General features: G+C 36.4%; 1 protein-coding gene across 1 annotated transcript in view; it reads left to right on the forward strand.

Annotated features, from left to right (window-relative positions):
* CSMD1 (CUB and Sushi multiple domains 1) overlaps nt 1-12,559 on the forward strand; it is a 1,117,781-nt gene that overhangs the window by 718,915 nt on the left and 386,307 nt on the right. The window contains exon 6 of the mRNA XM_039568608.1: nt 1,520-1,632. Within this exon, the coding sequence (XP_039424542.1) occupies nt 1,520-1,632 (113 nt within the window). The remainder of the gene's footprint in view (nt 1-1,519; nt 1,633-12,559) is intronic.

The following is a 12,559-nucleotide window of genomic DNA, read 5'->3' on the forward strand; positions in this document are numbered from 1 at the left end:
GAAAGAATATATAAAGTATAAAAGTCCATTTGAATGAGATGTAGAAACATGTATGTCTGAATGTTTTAACCAACACCTTTAAGAACTCTAGAATGCCACGTCTAAAATGAAGCGTGTAAATCTTCTTGTAAAAGACCAACCCTTTTTTTCAATCAAAGCTGTTTTTAAGTAGGATTTGGGTGTCCCTTATGTTGTTAACAAATAGATAAAGAAAATGAGATTATAAATAAAAATGAAATTTCTTTGATGTAGTTTGCATGTCCTAAGTAGATTAAAAAAACATCTATTAAGAATGTCTATATTTCAATATGTTGGTCTTGTTCTATTGCAGAAGAAAAAGGGATTCAGCCATGGTTCTAAATAGACTTCTCCAGAATCATTATTTATTAACTTGATGGGTTTCCTAGTAATCTGGAATATTTAATGAAACTGATATCTCATACTATGATGGAAAAAGGCATGTATATCACTATATTGATTAATTTTGGAGAGAGATTAAATCCCATTTCAGTTTGGTTATTTTTTAGCTCCAAAAATATGTATTGTCTACTCTAGTACTGGCAAATCTACCCTCACACAGATGATATCTTAGCTGGGAATTTCTGATATTCATCAGTTTGACTTTTGTTTCAAGTAATCAACATTTTTGAAAAGGAGAAACTTAATTTTGTGTAGTTTTCCAGAGTTATTCAGGGAAAAAAAAAAATAAAAAAGGTAAAATTTGAAATCTGGAGCATGATCATGCAAAACAAAATAGAAGTTTACCATCTGATAAGCTAAGACGTGAATTTAAATCATATCAGGTTCTCTGCGGTAGCTATTCCATTAATAAATGGTGTAGTGTAATGAATGACAATGAATAATCCAGTGTGGCCCAAGGGCCTGTTGCCTGTATTAGAAAAATTCTTTGTGCACTTTCTTTATATCCATAGTTATGCAAGTTGGGTAGCCTGCATGCAGTTGTGCTTAGACTTCTCTTTTTTCTTATTAAATGTGGGTAGGACTTAATATACACAAAATCAGTTCTACCAGCATAGTTGTGTACCAATAATTTACCACCCAAACTTAAAAAGAGATAGCATCCATAACCCATATTTAACATTTCTTAATACTTGAGATTTGACTTCCTGTGAGGTAACTACCACAGCAAGGAGTCAGATGATGAGATTTTTGTCGTAACTGGATAAGCTTATTTTTTCCTGAATGTTTTGACACATGCATACACACCTATACTTGTGTACACACACTCTCACAAGACTGATTTTCTTCTTTAAATCATGAAAAAATAGTTTGGAAATACAGGTTTTAATCATAAAAGTAGCTGTAATGAGAAAAAAAAAAACCCTCTTATTTCTCCCAACATAGCAGCTACTTAATTAGTAATACATTGAGATTAGATGACAGTGAATCATTATATTCTATCATATTCTGAGGTCTGGGGGGGTTTTTTCTCTTTTAAGTACAGTATACATGAATTTTTTTTTTACCATTAATATTAGATTGTTTTTTCTTTTTTCAGGTTGAGTGGTATGAATCTACCTTCTCCAGTTATCAGCAGTAAGAACTGGTTACGACTCCATTTTACGTCTGACAGCAATCACCGACGAAAGGGATTTAATGCTCAGTTTCAAGGTAGGAAATGCATAAAGCATACCAAAAAAAACCCTTTACCTTTAAGCATCACTAAAGTGGTGGTGGAATTTGATAAATATGTTTAAATATCACAGTCATAGTAAAAAGCTGACTCATACTACTACTGCTCTTACGCTGAATATCTGTTTTCCTTGTGTGATCAAACATCTCTAGGGATTTACTTTTGGAAAAAGTGTGTGTGCTTCACAATGCAGTTTGCTCTAAGTATGTATTTGCTTGCTCACTTTTTAATAATAAATTTCTTTCCAGTCAGTCTGATCTTTGCTTTAAAAACATGCCTGGAATGTAACTTGCAGAAAAGTCAATTCCACACAAAGGGAGGCTCCTATCTAAACATTGTCTTCCTTCATGATTCAAAATCTAGCTCTTATCCGGAAGCTACATTCATCTTTTGGAAATTTGACTCAACCATAGTATAGTACAAATTATATTTCAGGCTCCTGCATATATTTGCATATACAACCTCAAAAGAAGACAAGAGGATGTCAGTGTTGCTGTCATTTCTACTTATGTTCATGAGATACCTTTTAAAATGCGATTTTTTTGAATGGATTCTTTATTGATTTTTCTACTTTATAAATCATTACTCAAGATGAAAGACATGGTAGTTATACTGAAAAAAGATAAAGCTCCTTATTTGATCTGTGCTTTTAAATTCTGCACTTACATAAGCTGTTTCAACCCTTTTACCCCCCACACCATCAAATCCTTTAGGAGTTTAGACATTTGGTTTTTTTTCCTGAAACTGTGGGACCTCTATCATTTTTGAAATGACAAATACACTGCAACAACTATATGTTTCTGGTGACTATGGCATGCATGTGCAACAAAAGCATTTAATATACATCGTTCTTTTAGTTTTAAAAATGATTTGAACATTTCATTAAAAAAAAAAAAATCTAAAATTTCAATTCATTTTGGCAACTCAGCACAAGTATGTGATCCTTTGCACTTACAACTTATTTTTTCCAAAGTTTACCAAGGATGCATATATAATATCACTGCTGGGGACTATGAATGTAAATGCACTGCTTATGTTAACTCTGTGTGTCTTAAGCCTGTTAGTTAGGGTTCATGAAAACAATGTGATTTGTCCTGCTGATGCACCAGAAAACCATGATTCAACAGAATAACAAGGGGGAAGTTTGGGATAAAGTTACATACACTGGAAAATAGCTTTTGTTGTTCTTCATTATGTCTTATCTCTAGACAAATACTCACCAAGGTGTTAAAACTTCTGGGAAATATCTGGGGAGATCATTATTTCAGATGTGCCTCTCTTGATCTGCATAATACATCAGATATTGGGTATAAGTGTAAACTTCCCTGATGTAGAATATACCTTGAATGACAAGTGGAAGTATCTTATTGCAATTAAAATTCTTACAATTACACAAATTTCCTTTCTTAATTTAAATAATAATTTTGAAATGAAGGTTTATAAAATTTACTGTATTTAATACAAAGTTCTTTGAATTACATGACAGGTCATGGATTACACAGCTAGCTATCTTATCAGGCTCAGTTGCAATTAAATAAATTCCTGTGTTAGTGATATAAGCATCAACTGTGTTAAAACATAGGAGAAATATTTCAAGACCCATAGGATGAAAATTCAGAGTGTTATAAAAATCAGGTTAATCTAACAGCTTCATTAACTCCTTTTTTATTATACAGCATTAGTAATTATATTATATGTGTATTTAAAAACTAAGCAGAAGTAACAGTATTTTCAGCTAGAGTAGTCTACTGGTACCACAAATTGCACAATGGTAGATGTTGGAAGAGAGCTCTGGACCTCATCTAGTCCACTGTCCTCCTCAAACAAGAGTCACCTAAAGCAAGCTGCCCAGGACTATGTCAGGTGGGTTTTGAATACCTCCAAGATTAGACTCTGCAACCTCTCTGGGCATCCGATGCCAGTGTTTACCCTTGGAGTAAAAAGGTTTTCACTTACTTGTAAGTGAAATTTCCTGAGTTTCAACTTGTGCTTATTGCTTCCTGTCTTGTCAATGGATCATCATGAAGACTCTGGGCCCACCTTCTTTACACCCTCTCATCTCATCAAGTATTAATGCACACCAATAAGATCCACCCCAATCCCCCCCAAGCCTTCTCTTCTCCAGGCTAAAATGTCCCAACTCCCTCAGCTTCTCTGTTACGTTTTTGTTTTCAGAAACTTCTGCTAAAATTCAACAGCTTTGACATAGATTTCCATCTTAGGTGCTTTTCTCAAGTTAAATAATTATTTGAACTGATCATGAAACAAAAAAAAAACCCCACCAAAAACAAAGTCTTGTGACATACACAACCTTGTTTTCAGGCACAAAACATATCAGTGAAACGATGCCTCCAATGTCTGATTGTCTCCAGACACAATCCTTATATTTGTCTGCTGGGCAAATTCTGCATTGCAGACTATATGACTCTGAGACCTCCAAGACACATTTCCTTATGGGCAACTATTCCCAATAGTTTAAACAGACTGTTCCAGAATACACACATGTAGTTGGGATAGATACCATGATATATTGAGCTATTCTGTCTTTGAGACACCTAAAGTAACTGTATAGACTTTTTAATGTAACCGTTTTCACTAACAGATGAGTACCCATTATCAGACCAAACTAAAGGAATCCTTTTGATTGTTCTGCTTTTCCAGAAATTCTAAATCTTGAGCACCTGTCCTCAGGGCATTCAGGACTCTGTTTTCTGATGTTACTTAAGGCTGCTTTCTCCTTTTGCTGCTTGCTAGAAAGAATAGTCCTTTAAAGTCAGTCTGTGCTGTCTCTTTATGACTGCTTGCTTGGCTCATTCATGTGTGTGTGGTGAAGGTGTATAATTATGCTGCACAAGAACAATAGTCTTCATTGTTTTGGGGAAATAGACAAGTCAGTAATTTTGATTGCAGTCTTTAGATATTAAATGAAAGCAGCTTTTATGCTTTGCCAGATAGTACATTATTGTATTTTAGAGTTCTTATATAGATTTTTCTCAGTAGCTGTCAGGTATAAGGTTATTCATGAAACAAAATCACAAGATACTCCTAAAAAATGGTAGCTTGTCCATGTTCAGATTGCATCATAAAGACTGTGGTGGGTTGACCTTGGCTGGATGCCAGGTGCCCACCATATCAATCATTCACTCCTGCACCTCACCAGGTAAGAGAAAATGTATTGCGATAAGGACAGCAAAAGATCACTCGCCAGTTACTGCCATGGTGTAAAACAGGCTCAACCCTCACATATTCTCGCTCCTTTCTCTGGTTGCTGTTGATGCTTCACAGTGACTTTTTCTCCCTCTTAAATATGTTATCCCATCGCTGATGGGCTCAGCCTTAGCCACTGGCTGGTCAGTCTTGGAACCATCTGGCACTGGTTCTGTCAAACGTGAGGGAAGCTTCTGGCAGCTTCTCACAGAAACCACCCCTGTAGCACCCCTACCCCCCTCAAAAAAGCTGCCACTAAAACCCAATACACAAATACTTTTTGGACATTTTTATATTTTTAATATGAATCTATTTAAATCTATTTGTCCTGATCTCACACACCTCTTGTGGTTTCACTGGGAATTAGATGATGAAGGACTGGAGTTCCTCAATCCTGAAAGTCACTGCAGATAGAGCTACTACACAGGGCATGGTCATACAACCACAATGACCAGCCACAGCTTACATGCAACTGTTCCTTGCCATTACTTTATTCCTGTATTTTTTCACACCTGTTCCTTTCCAAGCCACTTTAATCCATCCCTTTCCCTGATGTTGATTCCTCCCCTAAATACTCCATAATTAGCCTTGTGCAAACCCAAAATGCTCTTCTCTTTTCCTCCACAATGAGTTCTGTGTCCCTGAGCAGGGCCCCTCTTCAGTCTCTGAAGTGACTGGAGAGCTCCTAGAGTGAGCTGTGCCCCAGCCCTTGGGGCTGGGTCTCACCAGGGACAGCCCTGGGGAGGCCGGGATGGAGGTTGGGTCTCTATTGGCATGGAGGTTCCCCCACTTGCCCAGGACCCTCTGCATTTCTTCTGCACTTGTGGCAATGGACCTGGGGTGGTCCCAGGGGAGCCAGGGTGAAGTGGCATTTGTGTCACCCATCCACCATCATGTAGTTGTGCTCCTCTGTTTGTGCAGAGGTGAGCTTTTTATTGCCTCACTGTTCTGGATGCAGAGGAGGCAGGCCTTAGACCCATGTGGGCAGGGCCAGGCTGCTGTTCTAGACCAGCCACATCATTGCTGGGGGGTAGTTTTGGGGGCGAGAAAAGGTGAGCACACCCCAGAAGCACTTCATTTTGCCTCTCCACTGGGGAGACTGTTGATTGTTGGGATCAGCTCTGTCGGGATTGTCCTCTGCTGCTGCCACTCATCCCCTTCCTGGTCCTCTGGGACATGGCTTGGAGACATGGTAAAGCCACTGTGTCCCCAAGACATGGTGCTGACAAAAGCAGGACCCCTGTGTTGCAGAGTCAAAACCCCAGCAGAAACTGGTGCAGTGCCAGTGCCGGAAGCAGCCATGCGGGGTCAAGTCCAGCTTCTGAACTGGCAGCGTGGCATGGCACAGACAAGCTGACTTTCAGGGGTTTGTCCACCATTGTTTTCCATTGTTTTGGGCTCAGGGACAGGGAGAACCAGCCAAAGGAAGTGGCCACCATCTTGTCTTTGTCCCAGGGGCTGCATGGATGTGACCTATGGGGAGCATCCACCATCCTATCTTTGTCCCAGCAGCCATGGAACTAAGTCAATGTGGTGAACTCCTGTAGTGTGTAAAATACCTTCTATTTTTGTATACTTTTATTATTGCTATTGTTGCTGTTACTGCATGTTCCTTATTCCATTGTTCTTTTCCTTTTTGTTATCTCAACCCATAGTGTCTGTCTTTGTTCCCCTCTTACTGGAACGGTTAAGGTGAAGGGGAGTGGTTTACTTGGAGTTTAATTTCCATCTGGTGTTAAATCACCACATTAACATAACATATCTAGCAACATCACTGGCTTTTCAATAGCAAGTCAGTATGGGAGGCAGCACAACGCACCTCTTTGAGCAACAATGGAATAAGAAACTTTTTTTCTTTTCCTAGTAAGAATTCAGATTATCAGACTTTTTATATAGTTAGCATACAGATACTTTAATTACTCTTTTGACCTCATATCAAATTAATATCATGTTTATTATCATCTTATCATAGCTATATTATTGCTGTAACTTGGTCTTTTCCAGTCAGCCAAAACTAATACTAACAAGCAGTCAATTTAATTTTCTTTTCTTTGTTTGCTCTTTGATTAGGCAAACAGAATTATTATAATTTATTTCATTAAAATATTGGAACTACCAATTGGATTTCAATATTTGCATAATTAATTTGTTCAGCAATTTTTTCAGATCTTTCTATCTTGTATTTTTGGCAATATTTAGTGCCCCATTATTAGCATGGTCAAGAAAACCAGCTTACTGACATAAAAAAAAAATAGCACTACTAGAATTGCACATCTTAATGCATTAAATAAATATATTTTTTAAATGCTTGGTGAGCTGAATTTATAAATAAAAAATTGTAGTGTAAAAGGTGTATCCAAATGATTGGTGTTTGGATTTCCCTTTGAATCATATTTATTGTCCCATCTTCTACCAGAGTAGAGTAGGAGTTTAAAGAAAATTTTAAAATTTAAAAAATTAATTAGGTATAGAGTGAAGGGTTTGTTTTGATGTTTGTTGTTTTTTTCTCTCCACACACCATGTGTCATTTTCATTTCATTTTTTGTATTTTGATGTGATTTCGTCAATAAAAATATTTATGTCCCAGATTCTCTGTGTTTTCCGGTGGAATTTTTTTTCATACTTTCAGAGTTTGTAGTCAGAAGGAGGCATGGTTTTTAATGGCCCTGAAAACCACCAGAAAAATTTTCATTGCAGTGATATGCTCTGCCTTGTCTTCTTCATGTCTGTCATACCAGCAACATTGGTCTCATGGAAATGAACACTCACATCAGATATAACTGGATACAGTTCTTGTTCTGCCTTGTTCCTTGGTGGCATTGCCATGGGGGAAAAGACGTTACAGTCATTTAGTTATGAACTTCTTTTTTTTTTTTAATTCCTTTACCCACACCTCTGCTGATACATGAAGATTCTTTGCATATTCAGTGGGAGTTGCAGAGTATGTGGTTTGTCATTTGCCAGTGCTTCATAAATGTGTAAATTCCCCAGAAGTGAGGTATCATTAACAGGCTTACTAGGAGATGAAAACCTAGCACTTCCCAGAAACAGAGCTTATCAATGTACACAGAATGACTTAAAAGGTGTGATAAAGAATCCCCTGCATTTTTTCTTGTTTACAGCACGTACAGTATGCTTGTTTAGCTTTTGCTTATTTCTGAACAATAGAAGGTTGTTTTAATATTTTTGGTTTTCTTTTGAAGAGGAAAGAACCGCACAATACCTTTATCTATACAGCTAAAATTAATCTTCTTAAGTTAAATATTTGTTTTCAAAATTCCTGGAAATAGAACAGAATAAGAACATTTCCAAAGCAAAATGTGATTAATGGGTGTGTTTACTTTCACAGTAACTCAGGTTTCTGTTGCAGAGTGTTTCAAATAAACTATTCTACTTTTGGCAAGTTTTTAGAGGTTCAAGAAGGTATTAGGTATTTTAATAATTATATAACAGAAGTTATCAATCTGTTGTGTTTGACTACATTCAGTAATTCAGGATTTAACAAACAGATAATCCTGAAGTCAAACAATGAATATAAGAGAGGCTGCTGAAATAAATGTATACAAATGGAAAACCATAAGTGAAATAATGTAAATCAACTTGCAATTGCTAGTTCTTTCAATGAATTTTCATAATTCACTAAGTCTGCCTATAAATGCATGTCCGTTCTTTCTACATATTCCTTAAAATCCTAGAAATGATGTTTTAAATAAGTGAAAAGAATTTGCAGTATTTCCTTGATGCATGGTACTTTTAGTCAGGGGTTTAATTTATAATTCTTACTTATAGTAAATTTCAAAAAGAAATTAAATAAAAGCAATTGATAAAATCAAAAAGTCAGAAAACCCTGTTATTTTCTAGCTCTTAAGAGATGCTGAGTATAGTTTTCCTTTAAATGGTACTGAGACAATAATTTCTGTCTTGTTGAATTTTATTATTAAGAGAGTAAACCAGTCTTGATATGAAAACATCAACAAGGAGATAATCCACCATCTTTCTTGACCATTCCTTTCTGTGGCTAACACAACCACTGTTAAATATGTAGTCCAGTACTGCCACAGGTAATACTTCTTTCTTAAGTGTCTAGTGAAATGTTGCTAAAAAGGCTCAGACATAGCTGCCTCATGATATCAACACTAAAAAGATACCAATTTAGTAACAGCAGTTCAGACTTCAGCCATTGTTTGGCATGGTGTTATCCTCCCCAGAATTATTCAAAAGACTATAGTTGAAGTGGCATTCAAACAAGGAACTGAGTGGATCTCATTTTATGATTTATTTTTGGAGACAATTCCTACAAACTACTGCCCAGTGTGTTCTGTAATGTTGTATATTCACAGAGCAAATTGTGTTGATACAATTTTCCAGAACCGTGGAGGGTATCTGCAGTCATTGAAGACTTGATGCCTGCTGGACTGGTTTTATTATGATATATCATACATTCAAAGCACAAAGTAGCTAAGGCAGTCCATCAGGGCAAGGGGCCAGCTAGGAGACATAGAGAAGGTTAATGGTAAACAAATGGCTGTGCTCCTTTTTAAACTTGCAGATCCTGTGTCAGCTTATACACACAGAATGAGAAAGATTTGTGTAAAAATCCATTGTGACACCAATTTGTCTTGGTGCCACTTATTCACTAGTACTGCATGCAGAGATTTCCAGCACAGGGAGCAGGTGGAAGGTCTGATAGTGACAGGCAGTACTTTGCTGAATTGATGGAACAAGGAAGCCAACTGATCATGAACCTACAGCTTTTACAGGTAGCCATATAGTAGAAGCATTTGTGCCTGCTGTGAAGCTCTCTGGAGTTATAATACCGATTAGTAGGGAAGATTTTGAAAGCTGTTAGTTTGAGAAACACTGGGGGAGTGTATTAGACAGAATACTCTTCAGGCAGGGAACAGAGAAACTGAAAAGGGATGGACTATTCCAGTGAGTTGGTTTAAACTAGAGATCCTACGGAAAACTGTGATGTTTCTGCAAAAAGTCAAGTGGGTCGCTGGGAGGAAAAGGTTGTAATGATCCTTCCAGGTTATTGAGTGCGGGATATTGTTTTATTTACAAAATTATTATAGAATTCCCTTCATAAACTGAAGACAATAGTAAGATTGACTGCTTTTTTCTTACTCTCATAAATACTAAACTTTTAGAAAGAATTCATGGTACAACAGGCCATAGTGAAGCAGAAGAAAACCTAGAAAGAGGTAACAATTTGTTTATGGTCCCACATGACTTTGAGTAATAAGAAAGAAATGTTTGATCCATAATTATAATATGGAGAGAACACTGGTGCTGCGAAGTGTGAAACTGTAGATTATTTATTCCAAAGCCAAAAAAAGGTAGTATTCTCATAATCGTGTCTTTGGAGGAGAACATGAAAAGATTAGGCACGAGGGCAAAGCAAACAGACCACTGGAGCGGACTCTTCAATCTGAATTAAGAAAATACTTTGTTTCACAATAGGATTACTCAATTGAAGAAAATCAGAACAGTGAAGTGAAAGCAAAAGGAAATTGCTGAATTCAGCACTGTACTGAGATAAATTTGCTAATTTTCTTCAAGAATAATCCCATGAATATTCTTGCAAGCACATCACTGTTTTTTACTGAACTCTGAAAAATATTTAAAGCAAAGTATAAGTCTTTGTAATAGATATTTATCATACATAAAAAATACTGAAAATATTGGGGTTTTTTTCTGTACTGTAACAAAACCAGAGAACTGTTTAAATATATATATATATATATATATATATTCCTCATAGTGACACAGAGCTTCAGGCTGGACAGGAAAGGTGCTTCTTGTGATCACCAGATACTGGGCAATATGCTGTTTCTCTTCACCTTCAAATATCCGTTCTTAGGATAAATCTGCAGTGAAAGGCAGCCAAGAACTGAACTCAGCAGAGCAGTAGCAGAGCAGCTTGAGGAAATACCAGCAGATGATGTCAGAATATTTTAGCTTTGAGTGGTAGCCAGTATTTGAAGTCTTGGAGGTTATTTCATGCCGGAAGAAAAACCGACAAGATACTCATGTATTTGGGTAATTGGGGAAAAACATGTCATCCAAGTTTAGGGTAAAATGCATTTTCTTCACACATGCTCAAATATGTTAGAAACTAAGAGCTGCATGGAAACCAGAGTAGATTTGAATGAAGCTTTACAACTTGAAAGTTTTATGATCCATTCAAATAAGACCAGGCATATATTCCTTTCACGGCTGAGTTTTTTTCAGCTGTAGCAAAAGTTTAAGGAATACCACTGGTGCTTTCCAGTAGGCTGATAAGATTGTCTTGGACTTACAGCACTCAGCTCTCTGCCCTCCTCCCTGAATAGGTTACTCATCTCCAAAAGACTCTTGAAGTTATGATTAACAGAAAAGGTGAAGCCAGTGAATTCAGTAAGCTTAACTGAATGTTTAAATGAAGAGAATAGAAATAGAAAGCTATGCAGATTTTAGACTATGCAGATTTTAGTCACTTAAAAGGTGGAAAGGGCTATTCAATTCTGGCATTATTAATGTAAACCCGTTCCTCTTCTTGTAATGTTAAATGGAAAATCATCTTTGAAATCAGGAAAACCATTTTAATGAGGGAGCAATGAGGAAGTAAAAGAGAAGTGTCTCAGAAAAGGTATTCAAATGCAATTTAAATTGTTATAAAATGTGCAATTTAGAGTATATCTTTTATTTACAGGAGGGGCTGAACTGGTTCACTTGAACCACAGTGTGCAGTAGTCTCTTTTTCTTTTTCAGATGTTGAACAGCTCTTATTTTAAAGATTATGCTTGCTTAATACCTTTTAAAACTACAAGAAAAACATGATACAGGACACATGCGAAAACTTACACACTCAAGTATAAAAGAGGCAAAAGTTTGCATTTTATATATCAAACTATCCTACTTAACCTCTTAGATCCATATGCCTCCATATTTGGAGCCAAACATACATTTGGCTGTTAAAGTTTTCCAGGCATAAGTGCACATTCCACCTAATGTTTACTGTCTAAAATGTAAAGACCGATCTTCAGCAAGTATTATGTAATTCTGTTATGTTTTATGGAGAGGAAAAGGCATCTACAGAGGAGGATTCGTTGTGTCTATCTTAGCAGGGGATGAATCACCCTCTTGAGTTAGCTATTTTTCTTCATAAAACATACATTTAGATGACTGATCTTAAGTATTATGAGTCCCCTACCTAATGTTTTTTCAGTTAGATACGGAATGCCTTTTTCTTGTCATATGAAAAAAATCCAAGGATAGAAACTGCAGGACCTGTTTCAATGCATAACAGTCAAAAAGCTTTTCATATATCAAGTCAAAGCCTCTTGTCTCAATTTGTGGTCTCTATTTCAAATAAAGCTGGTGAGTATAATTTTTCCTCATTCTCAAGAAGTGTGCTTCAAATATGTGTAACAAATGCCCTTAAGAGTGAAATGTCACAAGGAATTTGAGTGATGATTGTCATTTTTACTCTAAAACAGTGTCACAGGACAAAGAGAAGAAAGAGAATATAGTTCTTTTTTCTGTTCACTGCATAATAATTCAGTGTTTTTACTACTCATCCATGTAAGCAATATCTCAAAGAATATTGTAAGCAAAATCCTCAAAGAACTTCTCACATGTTTTACATGACACAGATATTGATAAATTGATAAATTCCTACTGGTGGAGGGACCACAATCCAGACAGTATCCCAAA

The sequence above is a fragment of the Corvus cornix genome, chromosome 3 (genome assembly GCF_000738735.6).
Source record: "Corvus cornix cornix isolate S_Up_H32 chromosome 3, ASM73873v5, whole genome shotgun sequence".
NCBI lineage: Eukaryota > Metazoa > Chordata > Aves > Passeriformes > Corvidae > Corvus > Corvus cornix.